This window comes from Phyllostomus discolor, chromosome 3 (genome assembly GCF_004126475.2).
Source record: "Phyllostomus discolor isolate MPI-MPIP mPhyDis1 chromosome 3, mPhyDis1.pri.v3, whole genome shotgun sequence".
Lineage (NCBI taxonomy): Eukaryota > Metazoa > Chordata > Mammalia > Chiroptera > Phyllostomidae > Phyllostomus > Phyllostomus discolor.
The window spans coordinates 117007269-117032741 of record NC_040905.2 but is presented as its reverse complement, the minus strand read 5'-3'; the positions used below and the strand labels follow the sequence as shown (position 1 = coordinate 117032741).

The 25473-nt window shown below is 52.3% G+C and overlaps 1 protein-coding gene across 1 annotated transcript in view; it reads left to right on the top strand.

Moving 5' to 3' along the window:
* Window positions 1-25473, top strand: part of GSG1L (GSG1 like) — a 203562-nt gene that overhangs the window by 106408 nt on the left and 71681 nt on the right. The window contains exon 3 of the mRNA XM_028525121.2: window positions 14225-14377. Within this exon, the coding sequence (XP_028380922.1) occupies window positions 14225-14377 (153 nt within the window). The remainder of the gene's footprint in view (window positions 1-14224; window positions 14378-25473) is intronic.

The following is a 25473-nucleotide window of genomic DNA, read 5'->3' as shown; positions in this document are numbered from 1 at the left end:
GCAGCCGGGAGGGTCCCGTGACTAGAAGGAGTGAACAAGCGGGACGGGGGTGGGTGATGAGGTCAGGTGTGCAGAGGAGTTAGAGGACATTGTACAGGTAGCTCTGACCCCAACAGATGAGGGCATGTTCAGCCAGCTGGAATGCACACTCAGTGGCTTCCTGGAGGATGTCAAGGGTCCCTGTCATAGCTGGGCGCTCCTGGGGTTGAAACTTCCAAATATGGCAGCGTGGGGAGGAGGGTGTCTGCTTCGGTCTGTCCTCTGAGCCTTGGGCTCAGCCTGCTCTGCAGGAGCGGGTGCACTGGTGGAATGTTCCAGCTCCAGGGCCGCTCTCCCTCTGCCACCCCCAGGGCGCTGCCTCAGCCCCTGAACAGGCAGTCTCCTCCTGAATCAGGAATAGGCCTGTCTGCAACCACTGGTCAGCTGTGATGGAGTGGCGGGAATAAGGGTCGATGGAGTCAGGTGGGCGTGTGGCGGCCACCTCGGGCACTTATCCTGGAGGGACATGTGTCAGACTAACAAGGTCCACAGTCCTGAGCGGGGAGCCCTCTGCCTCTGCCTTGGTCACAGCTCCCACCGTGGCCGTCTGGGATGCCCACAGTGCTTTCCCCGGGGGTCAGCATGGCCTCCAGGCTCGCTCCTCCCTCCTTTCTCTGCAGGGCAGGCAGCATAAACTTTTGGACCCACAGGTCTGACCACTGTCTGGGCAGGAGGCTGCACGGCTCCCCGCTGCCCTCAAGATAAAGTGGCCCCTCTGCCCAGCTCTGGCCTGTCACCACTCAGCCTCCGTGGTCCAGCCACCCCCGTGCTCCTAACTCCAGCTCCTCAGGTTGCTTTGCCTTTCTGGGATCCCTCTTGTCCTTCAAGACCCGCTGGAGGCGGCACCTCCTCCACAGCCTTACGGTCACTCGGCCATCAGTGCTCTGCCAGCGTGTCTGCCCCATCGTCCGCCAGCACACTGGGAGCAGAGGTTCATCTCTGCATACGGGCACCTGCATAGCTCGGTGCAATCAGGAAATAACCAGTCACACCTGCGGGGCGCCAGGCGCTTCCCACATGGTCACGAATCCTCACTATAGCCCTGAGGTGGACACTGTCGGGGGGTTCTACCTTACAGACACAGACACTGAGGCCCAGCAAAATTTAAATAACTTGCCCAAATCACACAGCTGGTAGGTGGAGGAGGTGGGATTTGAACCCACTCTGTTTAGCTCCAGAACCTGCTCTTGTCCTTTCTCGTCCCTCCCCACACTGAAATTATGAGTGAGTCACCAAACAAATCCAGATCACCAACCCCTCACCCTGCTACCTCCCCTCTCCCTCCCTCTGTGCTGAAGCTTGAGCCCCACACCAAGGCCTGGGGGCTGCGGTTCTCATCCCAAACCCCCAGGGTCTGCACTGCCAGCCCCTTCACCCCCTCCCCTAGCCCCTGCAGTCAGAGGCCCTTCAGCATCAGCCTCTCTGAAGAATCTGCCTCCCTCCCCTCAAAACAACAATCGAGAGGCCAGAATGTTCAGAGCCATGGCCTTTCTCATCAGGTGCTCATTGCCCTTGACCTGCGGGCGGCACTCAGCAATTCCCTCGTCCTTGCCGCAGCTTCTTCCCTTGCTTCTTTGCTGCCGAAGGAGTCTGGCCATCGCCCGCTTTTCCTCTTGGCCTGTGTCATGTCTTCAGTCATTCACTTAATAAGAATTTACTGAGCGCCTCCTGTGCCGTTGCTCAGCACTGTCCTAGGAGACAGCGCCCAGCAAGCCAGATAAAATCCTGGCCCCCTGAAACCCTCACAACGAAGTGGGAGCAGATCACCCAGAAGTAAACCAAGTGATGACACCATTTCAAATAATGAAAAAGAAAACTGGCTGTGTGTTGGGGTGGTGGCTATTTTAGGTGGAGGGGCCAGTGACATCTGAGCTGGGGAAGAGTGCCCTGGACAGAGGGCACAGCAGGTGCCAAGGCCCTGTGGTGGCTGGAGTCGGGTGGGTGAGGGGACATGTGAGGGCAGGCAGTGAGTGGCCTGACAGCCTGGTGGGGCCTGCAGGGCCCAGGCAGGGAGCTGGGGTTTGAGAAATCTCCAGAAGTTGCAGTGCGACAGTATTTATGTTTTAAAAAGACCTCTGTCTCAAAACATGCCTCAGGTGTCAGAACGACCTGGAGCACTTGTTCAAAATGTCGATCTCTGCCTGACCAGTACAGCTCATCTGGTTGTTGCCCTGCAAACCAAAAGGTTGCTGGTTCCATTCCCGGCCATGGCTCATGCCTGGTTTGTGGGTGCAGTCCCTGGTGGGGGTGAGTACAAAAAGCAACCAATTGATGTTTCTCTCTCATATTGCTGTTCCTCTCCCTCTCTCTCTCCCTCGCTTCCCTACTCTAAAAAATAAATAAATAAATAAATAAATAAAGTCTTTTAAAAATTGTCAATCTCAGCCTTTTCCTCACCTGCATCAGAAGCCCTAGGGCTGGCCTGGGGATATGCATTTAACAAGCATGTACAAGTTTGAGAACCACTGTTTCAGGCTGAGATTCTTAACCTGGAAGCTCCCAAGGGGTTAGTGGATAGAGTTCAGGGCCTTCAGGAACTTGGGTAGCAAAATGTTACACATTTTTACTCTCGCTAGCTGCTAACTGGCTGTTAATGTTTCCCTCCATGACCCACGGAGTCCTAGCCACACGTGGGACTTTGTCACCACTGGAAACCAGAGTTTTCATGTCCTGTCATGGTGTTTGCGGAGACCTTGAAACAGCACTTCCTCCCTGTCTGCCTCCAAGTCCTGGGAGTTATTAGACTTGCACTAGATCTTATTATTTCATGCATTAGTAAAGAAGCACATGGGTTAAGGTTATAATCTGATTCTTAAAAATGTCTTATAACTCCATTTCAGCATAATTGGTTTCCTTTGCAATCCTCTGTATGTTTGTTTTATCCATTTAAAACATTATTCAGAGAAACCACTTAAGCTTCATCAGATGCCGCAGGGGCCCACGGCCGAGAGAGGCAGGCGCAGGACCCCTGCAGGGAGCGCAGGGCTGGAGGGGCCCCGCCAGAGCCGGGCACCCCTGACTCCCCCTGATAGCACTACGGGACCTCAGCAACCCACCTGCCCCTCTGTGCCTCAGTGTCCTCACCTGTAAGGTGGAGCCTGCAGCAAATCTCACAAATGCTTGTGGGAAGGAATGAGCTAGGCCGCCCAGGGGGCATCAGGGCCCAAGGCCGTCCCATTGAGTCATGCGGGGGCACTGGGCTGGCCCGGCTTTGAATCCCCACTTAGTAGCAGGGATCTTGGGCTGGGCACTTAACCTCTTGTGCCTCAGTTTCCTCTCATCTATAACTGGAGATATAATAGCACCCAAGTCACAGGGGTGTTGTGGAGACAGAAGGAGTTTCTATTTGCGAGGACCAGTGCGGTGCTTTGGCGCTGCTGGGGTGCCGTGGCCGTCATTGCTGGGTGTGTGTCCCACCCCTCAGGTTAAACCTGGGGTTGCTGGAGGGCTGCACCTTAGCCCTGTTCCCCCGCGCACCCCACAGTAGCTGACAAAGAGCCTGGGCTCGGGATACTGTTTGGTGCAACGACTGCTGCTTTTCAGGTTTAAGGGGCAAGGGACAGTTTCTGTAGAGATCGAGATCGGGAGGGCGAGTCAGAATGTCCCTGGGGCCTCAGGGGGTCTGGACTCAGCAGAAGGGCCCAGGGAGGCAAAGGGCAGTGGGCAAGAGTACAGCCGGTCTTGGGGTCCTGGACAGATACTGAATCAGGTCAACCAGCTGGACGGTGTCTCCTGACCACCCTTTCAGCCTGGCTCTCTCCGGCTTGAGACAAACGAGCTCTTGCCGTTCCCCTGTCCAGGCCTCAATGCTCTCGTCTGTTAAGTGGAACCAGCACACACCTTTGAGGCCCAGCAGAGCCAAGCCTGGGTCATGCCTGTTTACACGCCTCCTCTAACTCAGCTCCCACAACCGGTCTCTGCGGCGGACCAGAAAACGAGGCCTCAGGGAGGTGCGGTCACGTGCCCACGCCCACCCGGCAGGCCGGCACAGAGCGGGGCTTTGCTTGCAGGAGGCCTGGTTCCCTGAGCTGTGCCCGTAACCCCGGGTGCACTGCCTCCTCACAGCAGACAAGGGCTCTCCTTCTTTTCTCCCTTGTGCAGTGACCAGCTCCATGACATGTCACAGACATGTTTTCAAGGGACCACTCTTCCTGCCCCGAAGCTGGAGTAGGATCACGTGGGTGTCTGGGAGGCCCTTCTGATGCAATGCCTTTGCCAGCATCTCGTGCTGGCCCCTCCCCAAGCCCTGTTCGTCTCTGTTCCCCGCTGCACAGGACGTGGCTTTCCTTCGTCACTGCTTCCCTCCAGCTGTCACTGTGAGGGCCCTCTGCACTCTGGGTGGCTCCCTGGGTGGTGGCCCTGGCCTCCAGGGCAGGAAGCTATAGGGGAGGGGAGGGACTGTGGCAACTGGATGCCACCACCTGATGCCATGCAGCTCCAGCCTTTGTCAGCCGGGGAATGTGGCCGCGGTCTGCCAGATTGGCAAAAGAATCTGGATTTTCCCATTTTCAAGTGTTGGCATCTAATTCAAACTTTTAAAAATACCACCTATACCAAGAGAGGAAGAGAGAGGCAGAGAGGGAAGCAGAGAGACACACACACAGAGGTAGAGACAGAGAAAGAAGGCAAACAAAAAACAAAACATAGAACAAAAAATTTCTCGAAAATCTGTCTTCTGCCTAGATTGCACCTTCTGATCTATGCTGCCATATCTCCTTGGCTGCACAGCAGCCCTGTGTTAGAGGTGGGGGAGGCCCAGAGAGAGGTGAGGGGACTTTCCCAAGATGAGGGGGGTTGGGGTGGGGCCAGAGCTCAGCCTTGGATGTCTGTGTTCTTCCCACCACACTCCCACCAGCCTCCTCCCCAGGCCCCAGCCTGTGTGGCCAGAGCTTATTTGTAAGGCCAGCTTCTGGAATCTAAAGAGAAAGAAAGATCACTGTAGCATGATGCTGAAGGCCAAGGTCACCATGACACATCTCAAATGCTCAGTGACTGTCCCCGGATTCCACAGAGCCATTTCTAAAGGGCATGTCTGCCAGAGTCATTTCTAAATTGACAGGGACTGGGGCCTAGTGGAACTCTGGGGGCAATAAGGCACTGTCAGATCGGTTTCAATGCTAAACTAGTCTGTCCCTTTGTGAGGAAGAAGAAGGACTCGTGTTTCTGGGCCCAGCATGCCGGCTTGCTATGCCAGCGTTTACAGAGGACTTATAGGGTCCAGGAACCAGATTGCGGGCTTTGCAGAAGTGATAGCATTTAACTTGCCCAGAAAACGTGCAGGATGAGTAGCATGGGCTTCAGTTTACAGCCAAAGGATCTGAGGCTGAGGCCGAGGCTGAGGATTAGGGAAGGGTCCAAAGTCAAACCCACACCTGCTTGACCCCAAGTCCAGTCTCTCTGCCTCAGGGAGGCATCTCTCTGGGCGTGGTGGAGAAGCTCCTTCTCCGGTGAGGCCTGTCTGGGGGTTGCAGCGGGGCCTGAGCTAGTCAGGAGGGGCTTCTTGGAGGAGGTAATCTTAAATGAAGAAAGAAGGCATATTAATTTCTTATTGCTGCTGTGACAAATTAGCACAAATTTAATGGCTTAAAACAACACGGATTTGTCATCTTACAGTTCTGGAGATCAGAATTCCAAAATGAGCCTTAGGGGGCTAAAATCAGAGTGCTGGCAGGGGCACCCTCCTTTCTGGAGGCTGCAGGGAGAGCCTGTGTCCCAGCCTCTCCCGGCTTCTCTAGGCCCCGCCCCCCTTGGGCGTGGCTCCACTCACTGCGACCACTGCTTCTGTGGTCTCCTCCCCTGTGCCTGCCTTGGACCCTCTTGCCTCCCACCTACAAGGACCCTTGTGATTACACTGAGCCCATCGAATAATCCGGGATAATGTCCTTGTCTCAAGATCACAACCACACCTGCAAGGTCTCTTCTGCCAGTTAAGAGGCTTTTGGACGTGGCCAGTGTGGAGGTCAGGACTTGGGTGTCGCTGCAGCCATTGTCGGGCTGTCCCCGAAGGGGATGACACTCCCAAGGGCTTGCGCCACGGGAGGGCTTGGAATGTTCAACGGCAGCGGGTGCTGAGGGAGCAGGTGAACAGGGCTACTCGCAGCCCCCTTGTCAAGGCACTGAAAGCCTCACCAAAACATTTAAGGCCGTCCTCCAGAGCAGCGCTCCCCACCCTGACTGGGCATCTGGAACAGCTGGGGGTCTGGTCAAAGTGCAGACCTCGAGTCAGTCCGTCTGGGTGAGGCCCGGATTCTGCATTTCCCACAGGCTCCCCCCGGGGGCTGCTGCTGCTGGTCTGCGGACCCCGCTGGGAGTAGCGAAGCTCTGGGAACAGGTCTCTCCAGAAAAGGTGGTGGCACAGAGGACAGCCCCACCCAGCCTGTGCTTCCAGGGCAGCATGCTGGTTGGCATTCGAATAGCATTCCATTTCCACTGTTTTTCCACGTCCCGAGAGCGTGGTCACCAAAGGTCTGCACGTGACCTCCAGTTGGAGCCTACAAGGTTCTGTCTGGCTCATTAAAGGAAGATTCCAGGGACTCGGGCAGCTCACAGGCCCTCAGGCCTTTGTGGAAAGGATGTGGGGCTGGGCCGGCCAAGATGACTCTTGGGGACCGTTCTTACATCCCTGCTTTTGGCTCAGTTAAATCTATCTGGCATATTTTTAGAGCCGAATGCCTTTCCTTTTAATCTCTTTGAGAACTGGTGCCCTCGAGTGCGGGGTGGCACGGTGTTTGCTGGAGCGCCCGTCTCGCCGGACGTCCACTTCTGACTGTAGGTGTCAGGGAGGACCCGGCAGGTCCTGAAAATGTCGCATTGCTACAGAGCGTCAGGGATAGAAATGACTCTAGACCTCGTCCTGTGGGGGCTGGAAACTCAAATGCTCATGAGAGCTAGGCAGGAGCCACGAGGGGGTGGGGGCGGGGGTCTGTGCGGACACACGGCACGCACCACTGACGGGGGTGGGGGGGGGTGGAAAGCCCCAGCTCAGCCCCCGGCAGTCACCGCGTGTGGATGCAGGTCTGGCATTGCTGCGACCGTTCTGCAGACAAATCCAGAAATCTGTATTTTTATGTGAAGTCTCCTATTTTTAAATGTTGATAATGAATTCAGATATTTTTAAAATACTGTGTGGGCCAAACAAGACATTTCTGAGGGCTGGATTCGGCCTGTTGGCAGCTTGTTTGAGAGTCCGCTTGTTCTACTGGGAGGGAAACTGAGGCACGGGGGCCTTTCGGCCATCCCACAGTGACAGGCTGGAACTCAGGACTGCTGGCATGCCTTGCAGCTCCTCTCCGAGGCAGCCCCTTCTCCCCCTGCCTCAACCCCCTGCCTCTGCTAGGGTCGCCCCCACCCCCAGCCATGCCTCAGCAAGCAGCCTGGGAGCGGAAGGCCACTCCCTACCCTAATCTGCTCCCTACTTCCTCTCTGCCCTCTGAAGATAGAGGGCTGGGGACTCAGTGACCCCAAAGTCCCTTCCTCGAGGCCTCTGACCTTCACCCCAGCCCCCCTGCCGCCGAGCTTCCAGTGTTGACCTTTCACAAACAGCAGCTGTCGCGGAGCTCGTTCCGGCCTCTGAGGGCTCGGCCCGCGTCATGTACGTGATTTAACGCGCTGGCTTCCCGGGAGCGCAGCACCCAGCCCACCGCCGGTGGCCGTTCACCGTGACTTATTGATTTGACATATTAAACTGATGGGTTTGGGGGAAAATGTTTTCTCTGGAAATGCCGTTGTGCCTTGAGATTTCACAAATGATTCTGCCACAGCTCCCTCTGCTCCTGTAAGGGTTTTATTTGTCCAGTGGCCGAGACACACTTGTTTCCGGTGGGTGCCTGATCCTTGCTGCAGTCCATGGGGATAATGACGGCAGTAGTAGTACCAGCTAACACGGATGTAACTTCTCCTGGGTGCCAGGCGCTGCCCCAAGCACTGTACTCAACAGGTATCTCAATCTGTCATCGCCAAGGCCCTCGAAGTGCGCACCACACCCCGATTTACAAGTGAGAAAACGGGCTCCCTGGGAGAACGTCACCTACCCCGGCCGCCAACCAGTGACGCGCAGGGCGGGGTGCTGACTCAGGTGGCCTGGCCCAGGTCCGTGCTCGCCACCCCCAGGCCCCACAGCCTCTTATGATTATTGTAATTGCTAATAATTACTCTTATTAGAAGGCGATGATAATACTTAGCTTTCTTGAGTGTTTTCCAAGTGTCGGGTTTGTATGAGTTAGAGATACTGTCTCACTGAATGCTCGTGACAAGTCTATTATGCCCATGGTTTAAATGATGAGACGGAGGGGTGCGGTCCCCAGCCAAGGCCACACATCCCAGACATGCTTCTCGCCCACGATTTTCCAGCCAGCCGGCAGCTGGCTCTGGAGACTGTCTTAGCAAGGGAGGGGACCAGGCAAAAGGGAGCTCGTTCTTGCAAACCCATCAATTCCATCGATGGAGGGTCAGAGTTGGTGTCACAGAGCTGTTTCTGAAAGAGGTGAAGAGTGCAGCTAACAGGATTAGCTGTCCCCCCGCAGCCCCATGCCTGATGAGAAATGGTTTCATTTCTTCTGCTCCTGGAGGTCACCCTTCTCCGCTGCAAATCCAGTCATTAGTGGCAAGTTTCAGAGACTTGAAACAATCACCTCCATGATTAGTGAGGCTTTCCGGTGTCACCAAGGCAAGGCCCTGTGGGCCCCGCCCAGAGGCTGCCGGCCCCGCCCCCCACACGTCCTTCCCACTTCTTCGCACGAGGAGTCAGGGTGGGCCTTGACCGCAGCCAGGCTCCGCACGGCTGTTTCACTGCTCCCATCCACGGCTGTCCACATGGCGATGCCGATGCCCAGCCTTGCCTCCATTTTTCCTGAAGTCAACCCATTCTTTCACACCTACATTTCAAAAGCGAACTTCAGATCCACGGTGCTCACTTGAGTGTGCACCAGCATCACCTGGAGGGCCTGTTAGAACTCAGAGGGGCACCCCTCCCAGAGTCTCTGATCCGGTAAGTCCAGGGTGAGGCCCAAGAATTTGCACACCAAAGGCCCGAGCACTGCTGCTGGTCGGGCAAGCCACGCCGAGACCACTGGCTCAGATCGTTACTCTGGTTGGACCCTTTGCCATAAGGATGGTGTGTCAGGGAGGGTCCCGCAGGAAACAGAATCCCCCAAATGGTGGCACTGTACTGCCGAAAGGGCCCCTTCCAGGGCCGTGGGAAGGGCAAGAGACTGAAGCCCCCAAAGACTGGCAGCAGAGGAGAGCTGTTACCAGCCCTGGGCGGGGACAGTGCTCTCCAGCCTGTACGAGCTGCAGCTGTGACGGTGAGCCTCGGAGCTGCGGCCACGGGCAGCAGGACGAAGCCACTGCCAAAGACTTGGCTCAAGACAGAGCGGGAGCCATGTGGTGGGTTGGGGGGGGCAGGAATCATCAGCACAGAAAGTGACTGTCAGCTGTTCTTCAGGCCTGGCTGAGACTCTGAGCCCTCTCGTTGTCTCCAACAATTAGCAAGTGTTGGAAAGGTGTTAAGGACACATTAACATCAAACAGAGACTCTTGATTGAGGTGTTAACAATTTAAAAATTAACGGAAAAGTGAATAGCTTTTTCACTTTTTGATTCAGACAATTTAATGGTGTGGTTTAACACACTTAACACCAGGTAGGTAGCACCTCCCAGCGTTGCCCACCTAGGGGTCCCTGCTCACCAGCCCACCTCAGGCATTGGCTGAGGGCAGCTGCTGGGGGTGGGAGGCAGGGAGGTGTCGATCCTCAGCCTGCTGCAAAGGTGAGTGCAGCTGGGGGATAGGCTCTGGAGACCAGGGCAAGCCCTCCAGCAGGGGGTGCAGGGACTGACAGGTGATGGTGCGCTGTGGGCAGGGATGGGTGGGACACCCACGGTGTCACTGGGCTCTCACAGCCCCCGCCCCTGGACTACTGACGTTCCGTGGATCCCACTTCCCACTCCTCTCGCCTTTGCTCCACGTGCTTTCCGCAGGCGCCTCACCCGCCCCCACCTCCAGCAGCCGTCTGTCTGCCAGGCAGTCACAGCAAACGTTCAGTGAGCGCCTGTGTCCTGCCAGTGCCCCTGCAGCTCTGTCAGTGCTTCAGCTGCCCCCTGGACGTCCTGAAGCGGATGCAGACTCTGCCTGTCCAGGCCTCATCATCTTCATGCCTTAGCATTGTCGCATTCTCAGTGACGAGCGTGACCATCCGCTCAGTTGCCCATGCTGGAAACGTGGCCCCACTCCGGACTCCTCCCTCTCCTTTGCCACCACACCCGTGGGTCAGCAGCCCTCTGAGCCCGCCCCTCGGGAATTAGCAAGTTCCCCACTTGTCCTCACTCTTGTCATTGCCACCAGCCAGGCCACCACCATCTTTCACACAGTGTGCAGCAAAAGCCTCTGCCTGGTCTCCCCACCCCCATACTCTTCCAGAGCAAACCCCAGCACAGGGCTCCCTCGCCGAGGCCTTCGGGACGGCACCTGTCTCTGTGGCACCGGTCCAGCCCCCTCCCCAGCCTGGCCTTCCGTGTCCTCAAGACCCACCTGCTCTTCCCTGCGGCCTCCTTCCCCACCACACCTGGCGGCCAGCTGGGCTTGGGGTTACTGAGAACTGAAGCCCTGTTCCCCCTTTCCCACTCAGTGGCCATCCTCTTGCAGAAACCCTGGTTCCAGAGTTTGTTCGGGATGCTGGAGAGCGAACAGATGAGAGCCGCGGCTGGGGAACACTGCCCCCTCCCCAGACGGGCCCCTGAGACCAGCCCGGGCCTGGAGAATGCAGGTTACGAAGTGGCCACTCCATCCTGCCAGCTCCCCTCTCTCCCCGAGATGGTTCTTGGAGTCAGAAAGGCCTGGGTTTGAATCCAGTATATACCACTACCTAGCTGTGTAGAGCAGTTGTTTAATCCCTCTGAACCTAAATTTGCTCGTCTGTAAAATGGGTGCGATGTCGGTTGCTACCTTGCAAGGTGGTTAGAAGGACTGGGGAGATAACGCCTGAGAATATTAGTGGCCGAGGTCTGATTCCCTGGAAGTGGACTCTGAGAGGAGGACTGCGGCAGGTCTTTTATGAAGGAAATGCCCAGGGGAGAGTGGTAAGGCAATTGGAAAGCAAGACAGGGAAGGGAGTCAGGCAAGTAAGGGGACAATGTCAGGCCAGGGCCCAGGGAGGGAGACTCCTGGGCTGTCGCTTTAGTCTCGGCCCCAAGGGAGTGAGTGGGGGCTTTCTGCAATGAGGGTCACATCCCAGGTTGTCTCTGCCAGAGCCACAGGACAGGGCCCCCGGGGCACTGCTGCTGGATGACAACACAGAGGGAAGGTGAGCTCACAGGCACCTGCTGATGAAGAGAGCGGAGAGGACTCAGCTGCTCCAGGAGGATGCTCCAAGGGGAGAGGCACTGCTCACAGGAGCGGCAGGTGGGGCGGGCACCCTGGTCGGACCTACTGGGCACATGGTGACCACCTAGTACTGTCAGCTGTGTTTGTGACACTTTTTGCTCTATTAACATAACAATAGTTCTTATTGCTATTAGTTTTCTTGACTTGGGTGGGCTGAAGCTTTCAGACAGACGCTCTGAGCCCAGTGGACGGCCAAGGAAGGAAATCTGGCAGAGTAAGAAGCATAACCTCAGGCAGGCGTCTGACACTCTGGTCCTGCTTCTCCTGGTTCCCAGCATCCCAGCCCCCACAGCCATCTCAGCAAACATCCCATCTCCCATCCATCTGACAGAGCATGACCTCACTCTGCTGCGAGGGGACATGGGGTGTGGGGGCCTGGCCCAGGGCCCACCTGGGCAGACCAGAGCACCACCTGGGGATGTGGGGGTGGTGCGGGGGAGGCAGCTGAGTCAGGGAGCTGCCGTGGTGAGGGGCAGCCTCCGCCCACCCACGGGGCTATAGCAGCTGGAGGGGAAGGCTGCTGGGGGGGAGACGAGGCCCAGCTTGCCCTCCATCTTCTGCCTCCCTTCCTGCTGCCCGGTGGCCTTGGGCCAGTGAAGCGCCTGGGAGGCTGCGAGTGTGCCAGGCCAGGGGATGTTTTAACAATGTCCAGGCTGCTAAGTGCACATTATTCTCTTACAGAAATCCAATGGATTGCCCAGGAGACATGATATTTTTGTAGTTAAAAAAAAAGAATAAAAAGAAAAAGTTCTTCAAAGCTCTAAAAGCCCCATTGTGCCAGGGATGATAGTTGGTATTTAAGGACCTGCATTCTTCCTCAGAGAGCATATAGGGACCCTGAAATTGCTGTTTGTTTGCTTCACTCATTAAATAGTTTAAGTTGGATGTCCCCGGGACATTCCAGGTGGAAGGTTCCTGCCGTCCTTATGCAAAGGCAGAGGGGTAGGTAAGAACACATTTGACAGTTTCAGAGAACCCCAAAGCTGAAGATAAGGACTCTTAGTTGTAATTGTTAGAAATTCTACTTCAAACTGGCTTAGGCAAAGACAAGTTACTAACTGGTTCATGTGATTGAAAGAACAAAAGATGTGCAGCTTCAGGCATGGCTGGATCTAGGGGCTCAAACAGTGTTAGAGGATACAGTCTTCCTCCATCTCTTGGCTCTACCTTCCTTGACATCTGCCACCTGCTGACCCAGTCAATTCTATCCTTACTTCTTCCCAGCCTCAAAACCAGTGGAAAGAAAGGAATTTTCTTTCTCAATAGTTCCAGCAGAAGTCCTGTGGCTGACTTTTGCTGAGCTGACTGGGGTCATGTATCCACCTCTGGCTGGACAAGCCTGGTCCATAGTTCTTTCTCTGAAGTATGGGCCTTGCTCAGACCATATGGTTGGTGTGGCTTGGAACGTAAGTCACGTGGCTGTGTTCCATCTTCTACTTTCCACCCTTTTCCTCACACATCTTATCTGTTGCCACGGTCTGATTTCTCCATCTGGACTCTGTCTGTAGCTTTGACCGCATTCAGGAGCCCCTGGGCTCTATTTCCAGTCTCCGCCATGTTCCTCCTGTGCGACTGTAATAGCACACCCGAAATGAATCCTCACAGCACAGCAATACTGCGAACAGCTGATGTTATTACCCTCATTTTATAGGTGAAGAAACTGAGGCAGATAGAGGTTCATTCCTGAACCAGGGACTAGAGTCGGGGGCACATGGAGCTGGGATGTGGGTCACCTGCAGCTGAGCTGAGTAGCCTGAGAGGGGGAAGGGACCCTCCAAATAAAAAGTGTGTGGGGAGAGGCGGGGGGGATAATGTGAACTGGGAGAACTGGCAGATGCTTCCTAAACAAATAACAAATGATGGTAATTCTATTTGGACCCCTCGGGGAAAAGAGGGCTGTTCTATCTCAGGGACTACAAAGTAAATTTGGACAGCCAAATCCGTGCAAGAACAGGGATGTGTCTGGCCTTCAGGATCCACTGGGACGGGGTGCTTACCCTGTCAGAGTGCTTGGACTCTCATGGGGGACTTTCCTCCGGTCTGCTTCAGTGTTTCCAGGCTTAGATCCCTAGAGAAGGGCTTTGATTGGTCGATTCTAGGTCACATAATCATATTGGACCAATTAACTGCGTCTGGAAAGGTGGGACCGCGGTAGAACAGGACAGCTCCTACAAGAAAGAGGAGATTGAAGCTGTGGGAGTAGCAGTGGTGGTTTATAGGAAAAAAGTGGAGTAGAGTGTGAGTCAGAAAAACATACAGGTGTGCCTCGAGGGCGAGCGTGATGTGTGTGCCATGCTTATAGCTGTAACATCAGTAACCAAACATCGTATTGCCTGGCTTCACCATAGAGAAGCCCTCAAGGCTGGTGATTGCTGGTGCAGGGAGGTCACCTTTCTCTCGCTCTGCTCGGTAACTACAGTGTCAGCCTCATCCTAAGGCAGGTGCCCTCCTGGCCGTAGGTGACTCCCGGTGGCAGTCACCTAACAGATAAGAAGAGAAGGAGGGGCTCTTGTACAGCTGCAGAATAGAAGTTCTTCCCTCCCAACTGAATGGGCCTGCTTACTGGTCACATGCCACCCTAGACAAGCAACCGCCACCCCCAGAGCGCCCCAGACTTAGGTTGGATTCCTGAGCCAGCCTTGTGAGGAGGACACGTGGCCACCATGGCCTTCCCCTTCTCAGGGCCCACCCTGCAGTGGAGGTCTATTCTAAGCGACTCGATCCCCCAACCACAGCGTGTGGGGCGGGATGCTCACGGGAGTGTCCACCCTGTGTGCCCTCATCTGACGGCCTCTCCTCTGTCGCACAGGGGTCCTGTGGCTGTCGGTGGTCTCCGAGGTGCTCTACATCCTCCTGCTGGTGGTCGGCTTCAGCCTCATGTGTCTCGAGCTCTTCCACTCCAGCAACGTCATTGACGGGCTCAAGCTCAATGCCTTCGCAGCCGTCTTCACGGTGCTCTCAGGTAAGGCAGAGGCCCCCGGCAGGAGCAGGGACACGCCATAAACAACCCTGTGCTTACAGCAGTGACAAAGTGGGCCCCGGAGCCACCCTTGGGCTGGGTCCCGGTTGTTCCATCTGGATAACCTTGGGCTGATCACTCCTCTTCTCTGAGCCTCAGTGTTACAACTTGTAAAATGGGACTGTTTGCTCACTTATTCACCCATTCAGCATGTGCTCATCACGTGTCTATCGTGCGCCAGGCACTGTGCTGATGACTCCTGGGTTATAGTAATGAACTGCAACAGACAGTTTTGGTGCCCATGGAGCTTAACGTGTGGGTCGGAGGGAGGGGTTAGCTTGAGATGCATTTAGGAGGTGAACGTCCTCCGGCTTGGTGGTGGAGGGCACGTGTGGCATGAGGGAGAGGGAGGTGGCCATGAGAATGGGCAAGCAGTGGTGCCCCTCACAGGAATGTAAAAGGGTGGAGGGCACTCCTCTGCTCCAGGGTTTCCGCCAGTGGGACAGCCACGTGGAGGTGCCCAGCAGGAAGCCAGATCAACAAACTCATCCAGAAGCTCAGGGGCGATCATGAGGTAGGCGCAGATTGTGGGCAAATGCCACCGAGCCAAGGATTCTGAGGGAAGAATGGGATGGTCAGTGACACCATATAACCTGGGGAAGAGGAGATGGCGGACTCCAAGGGAAAACCACTGGAGCAGGTGGTCAGGTGTCCAGAGTGGTGTCCACAGATCCAGGTCCTGTGGGGTGAGTGGGAGTGAGTCCGAGGGAATAAAGGAGACGCCCGACAGTGGACTGGTGGCCTGACTCTGTGAGACAGCTGTTCCCAACAAGCCCCATGTAAATGGGATTTCTATAAATCCAGTCCTGCTCTTCATGCACTGGAAGGATTCTGTGTTTAATGAAACAGAAGCACTGAGTCTTTGGTAAGGGAAATAACGGCCCCCTAATTGAAGTGTAAATATGAAAGAGGTAGCCCTGATTTCAAGAAATCATGGCATGTTCCATAGATCAAAATGTGTACCTGTCATTCCCAGGATGTGAGAAATTTGACCATAATAATGAAGGGGGGCGGAGAAGAGAGAAAAGAAAAGAAAACTACAGTGACCCTCATAGCACAGTGTGGACCTTGGCTCCCAGTTACCTGACTCCCAGCTATTCCAGACAGTTAACCTGCTTATTCTTTTTTCATCTTTCATTCGTTTGCTGAGATATCACCAAGCACTGTACTTGGTTGGGGAGTCAAAGGAAAACAGAACCTCAGTGCTTGCCCCCCTGACCTTCGCAGTCTGGTAAAGGGATAGACTCACCGAACAACCACAGCACAAAGGGCTGGCCTCTGTGTGCCCAGCGTGGTGGCTCCTGCAGGGGCGGTACCCACATTTGCCCCGGGAGTGGGAATGGGTAGGTGGGGCAGGGGAAAGGCACCATTTGAGCTGAAACTGGAATAACCGTGTTTGCTTGATGGACAACTTCGGGAGGGTGTTCCAGGAGGAGAGAACAGCACAACAAAGGCCTAGTGAGGTGGCATGTCCTGGCAACTTCAAGCAGAGCAAAATGGCCAGGGGACAGACAGGGGGGAGATGAGACTAGAGAGCTGGGTGAGGGTCCTGATGCTTCGAAGTGGTCTTGCCAGTGGCTTCTTCTCTCCTTTTCTTTCCCTTCATTAAACATCCAAGAACCTCCTGCATTATCCCAGCCCCTCAACCAGCTTAGTCTAGTCACAGAATAAAAGCTGGTGGGTGGTCCAAGGCAGCCACCTCCAGTTCCTCAGGCAGGCCTCTCGTGGGGGGAGGGGCCTCTTCTGCCCACCTCGTAGGGCTTATCAAGTTTTCACCTGATTACAACGAATGCAATTGAAGCAGTAATCAAATAACTCCCAACAAACAAAAGCCTTGAACCAGATTTCTTCACAGGTGAATTTTACCAAACATTCAAAGAATAACTAACATCTCTCCTTCTCAAACTATTCCAAAAAATTCAAGAGGAGGGAAGACTCTCAAGCTTATTTTACAAGGCCAGCTTTATCCTAATTCCAAAACCAGATAAACACAATACAAAGAAAGAAAACTATAAGCCAATATCCCTGATGAACACAGATGCTAAAATCCTCAGTGAAATATTAGCAAACCAGATCCAGCAATATATTAAAAAGATCATATACCATGACCAAGTGAGATTTATTCTGAGAATGCAAGGATGGTACAATATTTGCAAATCAATAAATGTGATTCACCAATGAACACAATGAAGGATATAAACCACATGATCATATCAGTAGATGCAGAAAAAGCATTTGATAAAATTCAGCACCCATCTGTGATAAACACTCTCAGCAAAGTGGGAATACAGGAAATACACCTCAACATAATAAGGCCATATATGACAAACCCACTGCAGCATCATACTCAATGGGCAAAAACTAAAAGCATTTCCCTTAAGATCAGAAACAAGACAAGGGTGTCTTCTTTCACCACTCCTATTCAACACAGTACTGGAACTCCTAGCCACTGCGATCAGACAGGAGGAAGAAATAAAAGGCATCCAAATTGGAAAGAAAGAAGTAAAACTGTTATTGTTTTGCAGATAACATGGTACTGTATATAGAAAACCTTAAAGGTTCCACCAAAAAACCCTACTAGAGCTGATAAATGACTTCAGTAAAGTAGCTGCATACAAAATAAATATCCAGAAATCAACTGCATTTTTATACACCAGTAATGAACTAACAGAAAAGGAAACTAAGAAAACAATCCCATTTACAATTGCATCAAAAATAAATAAAATACCTAGGAGCAAATTTAAACAAGAATGTAAAAGACTTGTACTTGGAAAATTATAAGACAGTGAAAAAAGAAATTGAAGAAGCTACAAGTGGAAGCATACACCGTGTTTATGGCTAAGAAGAATTAACATCATTAAAATGTCCATACTACCCAAAACAACTTATAGATTCCACACAATTGCTATCAAGATATCAATGATGTATTTCACAAAACTAGAACAAATATCCCAAAAGTATCTGTGGAACCACAAAAGCCCCAAATAGCCACAGCAATCTTGAGAAAGAAAAACAAAGTTGAAGGAATCACACTGCCTGATATCAAACTATTCTACAAGGGCACAGTAATCAAAACAGCATGGTAGTGGAGTAAAATCAGACACGTAGACCAATGGGAGAGAATAAAGAGCCCAGAAATAAACCCACACCTTTATGGTCAATTAATATTTAAAACAGGAGGCAAGAATAGTCTTTCAATAAATGGTGTTGGGAAAATTGGACAGATGCAGGCAAAAAAATGAAGCTAGACCACCTTCTTACACCACACACAAGAATAAACTCAAAATGGATTGAAAACTTAAATGTTAGACTCAATACCATAAAAATCCTAGAAGAAAACACAGGCAGTAAAATCTCGGGCATTGCTCATAGCAATATCTTATCTGATATACCTCCCCAGGCAAGGGAAACAAAAGACAAAATACGCAAATGGACCTACATCAGACTAAAAAGCTTTTGCACAACAAAGGGAACCAGGAACAAAATGGAGAGACAACCCACTGAGTGGGAGGACGTATTTGTCAATGACATATCTGATAAGGGGTTAATATCCAAAATTTATAAGGCACTTACACAACTCAACACCAAACAAAACAAAACAAAAACAAAAGAAATCCAATTAAAAATGGGCAAAGTATCTGAATAGACACTTCTCCAAAGACGATATACACATGGCAATAGACATATGAAAAGGTGTTCAGCATCACTAGCCATCAGAGAAATGCAAATTAAAACCACAATGAGATATCACCTCACACCTGTCGGAATGGCCATCATTAATAAACCAGCAAGCAGTAAGCACTGGCAAGGATGTAGAGGAAAGGGAACCCTGGTGCACTGTTGGTGGGAGTGCAGACTGGTGCAGCCACTGTGGGAAACAGGATGGAGGTTCCTCAAGAAATTAAAAATGGAACTGCCTTATAACCCAGTGATTTCACTTCTGAGAATATATCCAAAGAAACCTGAAACACTAATTGGAAAGAATATACACACCCCCATGTTCACTGCAGCGTTATTTACAATGGTGAAGCTATGGAAGCAGCCCAAGTGTCCATCAGTAGATGAATGGACAAAACAACTACAGGACATTTACACAATGGAATACTGCTCGGCTGTAATAAAAGGAGGAAATCTTACCTTTTTCAACAGCATGGATGGACCTGGGGAGCATTACGCTAAGTGAAATAAGCCAGCCAGAGAAAGACAAGTACCATATGATTCCACTCATTTGTGGAATCTAGAACAAAACAAACTAACAAACAAAATAGACACAAACTCATAGACACAGAGTACAGACTGACAGCCGTCAGAGGGGAGGGGGTTGAGGGACTGGGTGAAAAAGGTGAAGGGATTAAACAAAGAAAAGAAATAGTTTTCACCCCTCAAAAAGTACTCGGTTTCCTTCCAGCAGGAAGTCCTACTGCTAAAGAAAATAAGATTGTCTCTATAATTTCAGGCAGATGTAAAATGCAGGGCTCAGGGAGGTTAATTGACTTGCCCAAGGTCACGCAGCTGGTCAGTGGTGGAGCTGGGATTAAACCCGACTCCCGCTGGCTTCAGAGCCCTGTGCGCTTCTCACAGGATCAGAGTGATTGGGCAGGAGGGAGCAGACTTCTAAGTCCCCAGAAAACAGTAACTGAGCAGTGTGTAGCAGCCAGATGATGTAATAAGACAGAAGGGGCAGGACGTGGAGAGAAGAATTCTGTATTCATGCCTGGGAGAAAATAAACCAGGGAGAAACGTGACACCAGGAGAGAGCCAGGCCTCTGACCTGCCTGCCACGGAAGAACTGGGCAGCTGGCCTTTGGGGAGCCCCTTGAGAACAGGGCAAGGGGGGTGAGGGTCTGGGGGGAGGTGGGTGGGCTTCTGGTTTGCTGCCATGGGAAGGGAAGGAGTGGGCAAGCAGGGTTGGGGGAGCCCTTCGATGGAGTCCCGGTGGACCAGCACACATTAGGGGCCCTCAGCCCAAGGTCAGTGTCTTTTAGGGTAGAGGAGAAAGCAGAGGTGGGGCAGCCCCTGCTTAAACCAATTGTTATAATTAATTGTTAAAATGAGCCTGTTGATGATTATGAATCGTAATGGCCAACAGGGTGGAGGAGCCGCTGTGCGCGGGCACCGGGATGAGCCTGCCACGTGTGTTAGTGTTCTTGTGAGGGAGGCCTCGCACGTCTGGCCTGCAGCTGGGAAAACCAGCTCCTGCAGTCACATAGCGAGTGACTTGTTGGCCCTCGGCACCTGCCACAGAGAGGGCTTTATTTAACAGGGCTGGCACTGGACTTCAGGCTACCGTCAGTGTCATTGTTCTTCCTAGCTGTCCTTGAGTAAGCTGTGGGCAGGTCCTGGCCCCAGTCCGTCCCAATAGTCTGGGACCCAGAGGTTCAGACTCATCCACCACAAGTAGGGGTGGCAGGGCCAGGCCAGCAGGGCTGTCTTTAGCACCCACGTTCCCCGCAGAAGGGTGGCTGTACAGGGCAGGCTGGCCCCCAGGGCCGAGATTGCTGGCCCCTGGTCCACAGCCCAGAGCTCACGGTACTTCTAGGGACCCAGAAATACTTACACTTTGACTGCTTTTCAAACCAGAAGAAAAAAATGAATGTTATGATAATGAAGACACAAGAATGAACGTAGACTGGATGATATTTGTCTCTACAGCATGCAGTCATACAATGCAATGGTTAATATTTCCTCCATGGAGAAGCGGGTCCATGGAGGCAAAGTGCCCGGGGCTGTGGAAGTCATCGCATGGCCTCCCTGAGGCCACAGCTTTTCTCTCCGCACTGAGAGGGTCAATCCCAGCCCTGTCTGCTCCTGTGACTTCTGAGAGGCACCGACCCCTCCCCCGGACGCCAGGGTCTTGTCTCCCAGGATTGTGAGGGCGGGCTGGAAGGTGTCTGCTCTTTTTCGTTCCAAAAAAAAAAAAAAAAAGAGGCTGATCTGCTTAGGAAAAAAGAAAGAAAGTCATTTGGAGAATTCCATGCGCATTTCCAGGAAATAATCGGGCCTCATGGAGAAGTAGCAAGAGCCTATTTTGTTAAGTAGCAAGAACAGAAAATTTTGTGTAAGACAAAAAATGACCAGGATAAGGTGGCTTTTTGGAATCCAGGAAACTAAAACTTCGTCTTTTATGCAATTTTGGCATATTTGGTTTCATAATAAAACATATATTTAACTGCACAGCACATCATTATTAATCTTCAAATTAATCTCTCAATCCTTAACCAAAATAATTCAACATTATTCTGTTACATATGTCATGTGTGATTTGAACATTTTTATTGTAATTTCCCTTTTAAAAAGGCAGAATATTCTAAACTTGAAAGGTACTTGAATGTAGGGTGATGAATGTGAACGGTCGCTTTCATGATCCAGAATACGGGGCTCGTGGGCGGTTCAAACAGGAATTAAAGTCAGATTAGTGTATGTCTTTCTCTGAAGGAGCTGACCTTACGATTTTAGAATGACTTCAGAGAATTTTGATTGAGAAGCATCAGGGTCCTAACCATTAAAAACACTTTAAAAATTGTGGGGGTCACTTGCAGAGTGAGGTGTGAGTAGAAGAGCGAGCCTGTGAGGTGGCCCCCCGTGTGTCTGGGGGCCTGCCCAGCACGCATGGGCGGGGCCGGACTTCCTCGGAAGCCTGGCTGTGCGGAGGCGGAGGGAGGCGGCGGAAGTGTTGGGCCGCTCCCAGCCCCGGGAGCCTTGGGGCGTGTGCGTTTCAAGAAGGCCCATTTGCAGAGCCATTTGCCTCCCGCTGTCGCTGTGGGAACCCCTCCGGCCCGCCTTCTCACTGGCTGCCAGGAGGCTTAGGTGTAAGTTTTGTGTTCCTGGCAGCTCCCCTGTCAGTTTCCTGTGGTCTTAAATTCCTCCCCTTCACTTAACTCCTTGGTTTTTTCTTGGCTCTTACTCCTGATGTGGTGATTTGTGCCTTCTTACTGTAAACTGCCACATAACATTCAACATTATAGGATAAGTTTCCTGAGACCCTAATTCTACTAGCTACCCTACCACCTGGGGTAGGTGCTGAAAGAACCCCTGCCCAGGGCCCCACTGTTCAGTTCTCTTGCCCTGCCAGTCTGGTTCTCTTGCCCATATCTTAGAGAGCAAGTACTTTTGTGTCTAAAAGTGCAGAGGGTCTGCGTCAGAGGAATGAGTATTTCCATATTATTCAAGATTCTTTTGATTGCAACTGACAAGAACCCAATCAAATCAGCTGGAAGAAAAAGGGGTGAAGGTGGTAGCAACTACTGGTTTGTGTAATTGAAAAATACAGGGATAGGCTTCAGTCATGGCTGCATCCAGGTAGTCACATCATCAGGAATCTGTATCTCCAAACTCTGTGTTCTTCTGTATTAACATCGTTCTCAGTCATGTCCATCCATGTGGAGAGAGGATAGTCACAAGGAGCTCCAGGCTTATATAAGATTCCAAAAGTAGAAAGAGCTCTTGAAAAACTCCTGCCAAAGTCTAAGGAGGACTGTGATTGGACAAGCTAGGTTCATAAGCTCGTTTCTGAACCAATCACTTTGGCAGAGGACAAAATACTCTGATTAGCCAAGCTTGGGTCTCTAGGCACACCCATACTATGGGCTTAGCCCTGGACCAAGCAGGATTATTATGCAATGGTGGTAAGTGGTTGTCCAAAGGAACTGGCTGACTGTGAGTCCCAAGGGCTTGTCACCTTGGGAAATTTTCAGGAGGTCAGCCCCAAGAGTGGCAGAAGTCTTTATTTGGGTTCCTCCAAAGCAGAGCCTAAGAAGAAGATGTGGGTGCAGTTAGTTCATTGGGGAAGTGATCCCAGGAAATACGGAGGCAGAGTGGGGAGGTAAGGCAGGAGCAGGGAGGGCCAGCAAGGGGAGTGCTGACGAGCAGGTGACCACTAATGGCATCTGGGACTCTGTCCTGCCTGGGAGCCTCTGAGAGAGTGTGTCGAGCACCCTCAGGACTGTCCACCCAAGGGTTATTCATCCTTGTGCTTCTGTCTGTCACCAGTTTAGGGTCTCACTCTTGAGACAGTGACCCTGCCGAATGTTGAGCCTTCTCTACCCAAGAAAGCAAGTGTTTGAGAAAGGAAGCCACCACACACACGGGAACTGCCTGACGGAAGCTGCAGGTGGCCTCTGGCACTGGCCAAGGGGTACAGGTGGGATTGACAGCGTCTGCCACAGAGAGGCCAAGTCAAGGCAGAGAGGGGTGTTCTGACACCCACCGGGCACGGAAACGCAGCGCCGACGCTACCCGCTCAGAGCTGGCGTGGGACGCCCCTGTGCCCAGCAAGAGCCCCACGGCAGATGCCAGCTGTCAGCGCCCGGGTCCATCCTCACTTCTGAGCAGCTGGCTACAAAGTCAGGGTTCGCACAACCCCTTAAGTTTTGACAAATCACTACAACCATTCACGGGTCTCAGGAAAGTGTTGTACTTAGGGTTATAGTATTGTTATAAAGGATAAGAATCAGGCCAAACAAAGGAGGAGACCCCTAGGTCTGGGAGGGTCTCAGGTGCAGAGCTTCCGTGCCCATCCCACCCGTGCCGTGGAATCAGCGCCCATCAACCTCCTGGCGTATCAGCGTGCTCGTTAACTGGGTGGCTCATCGGAGCCTGGTGTCCAGAGTTTTATGGGGAGTTCGTTATGTAGGCTTGACTGATTGAAGCACTGACCACATTTGAACCCAATCTCTAGGGCCCCCCAAACACCCCCGCCCAGTCCTGGAGGCCAGGCTGACTGGAAGCCCTGGACTCTAACTACATGGCAGATCTTTCCAGTGCCCAGCCCCCATCCTGCATCACCTCACTCCTTAGCAGAAACTCAGGTGTCCCCTGCAGGGCTCACAAACAACGACGCCACTCCTATTACTCCGGAAATTCCAAGGATTTTTGAGTCTTCCTCCCAGGAACTGGGGAAAACGTCAGTGAAATGCTCTATTGTACAACTAGGGGTCTGCGTGGGCAGATAGGAGCGCCACAACTCGAGGGGGGAAGGGGCCGAGGCAGTCTTCTCTGATTTGGGACAAATGCCTTAAGCACTGCACGAAGGCTGGGCCTTCTTGGCCCCGGGTGGGAGTCCTGGCGGCCATGGCCGTGCCAGGTGGGCCCCTCCAGCTCCCCGTTCCAGCCCCTCCTGTCCTCTGAGGCTAACCTGGCTGGGTGGTGCTCATCCCCTGAGCCCGGGTGTGGGAGGAACTTAATTTTCACTTTATGCTTTCATCCTTCTGGCCCAGTAGCAGGCTCACCTTCAGAATTTTGAGGGGCTGTGCAACAATTGTCTTATGCAATGTCAGAGGAAAAGGAGGTGGGTGTTAGTCTTGTTATCATCTTTATCTTACAGATCATAGTCCTGACCTGAAACCTTTGGGGCTGGAAGTGCTCCAGAATTCTGAACTTCTCAGATTTCGGGAGGTGACATAACACCTAGACCATCCATTACATCCCACCCGACAGGTGCTGCAGCAGCACCCTGCAAGCGAGCGCATCCATATTTCTGCAGTAAAACCACGAGTATTCATTCGAGGGGGATAAATAAAGGCAGACAGGAGCCTCACACCTGTTCAGGGCAGGCTTGGTTGCTAAATGAGTTCAGACCAAGTCAGGTTTTGTGGCCAAAATGAGTTATGAAGAAGCTTTCAGATTTCAGATTTTGAAACTGCAGACTAGAAAGTCTGGGCTCAGTAGTTCCCATTAATGGAGCACCTACTGTGTACTAGGCACCGCTCTGAACACAGCACCGCTGACAGCCTCTGTGATGGCAGGCGCTATGGTACCCCATCTTACAGTTGAGAAAACGGAGGCACAGGGCTGGTGAGTGGCCGTCCTGGCTGCAAACCCCGTGTGCTTTACTATGACACGGGGCCATGTGTGCCGCTGCTGAGCCCTGTCCTCAGGGTCCCTCCTGGTCCCCAGGGCTCTTTGCAGCTAGGGCCAGGTGGCAAAACAAAGCTGGTCACTTCAGTACTTGTGGTCTTGTCACTCCAGATCAGAGGTCTCCAGTCCAATGCCCATGGGGACCATGTGGGTGACATGAAAGAGTGAAGCTAGCCAGACGTCACACAACAGTGAGTGTGAAGACAGTGGCAAACTTGGGGATGCATTGTTGCCATGTAGAAATGTACATGGCATTCAAAGAAAACCAAAGTCTGGGTTTATAGGAAAAATTCCTGATTTTTAATTGAAAATGGTTTTAAAACAGTTTTATTGAGATATAATTTACATATTACAAAGTTCATGAAAGATGGCAGTGTCAGCAGACATAGCTTGCCTCTTCACACAACCACATCAAAATTACAACTAAAGTATAAAACAGCCATCACTCAGAACCATCAGAAGTTGAATTAAATGGAAGCCTGACAACTACAGAATTAAAGAAACTGCATCCATCTAGACTGGTAGGAGGGGCGCAGATGCAGAAAGGGCTGGTCTCTCACCCGTGTGTGGTGGGTAGAAATTTGGGAAAGATATCTTAGGAGCGAGCAGGCCCAGCCCCACACCCAGCCCTACACTCCAGGATTCCAGTGCCAGAAAGATAAGCCCCCACTTCTGGCTACAAAAACCAGTGGGGATTGAGGAGGTAGAAGAAACTGCTGGAGCCCCAAGCAGTTCCTCTTAAAGAACCCACACATAGACTCACCTACTTGGATTCACTCCCTCTGAGCTTCAGTACTAGGGAGCAGTTTGAAAGGCAGCAGTGACATACATGGAGAAACTGAAGTGTCTGACATCAGGGTGAGCAGAGGCCATTATCCCTTTTCTAAACCCTCCCCCTACAGAGCCGGTAGGCTGGTGGCATACCTGAGACTCCATCAACCTGGCTAACAATGTTTGACCCACCGTGGAGATCCTCAGAGGCTCTGTCCCACCCAACTTACAGGCCCACTAAAGCTGCTTTTCTGTATGAGTGGCTGGTCTTCAGTCATGCTTCATGACTTCCTAAATCCTCTCAAATAAGTAATAGCTGGCCTCAGGGAGCTCCAGGCCCAGCTCTAGCAGGAGCCAGCCTAGATTCACAGCTTGACTTCACATGAGAATCTCCAGGCCCAGCACAAGTAGCA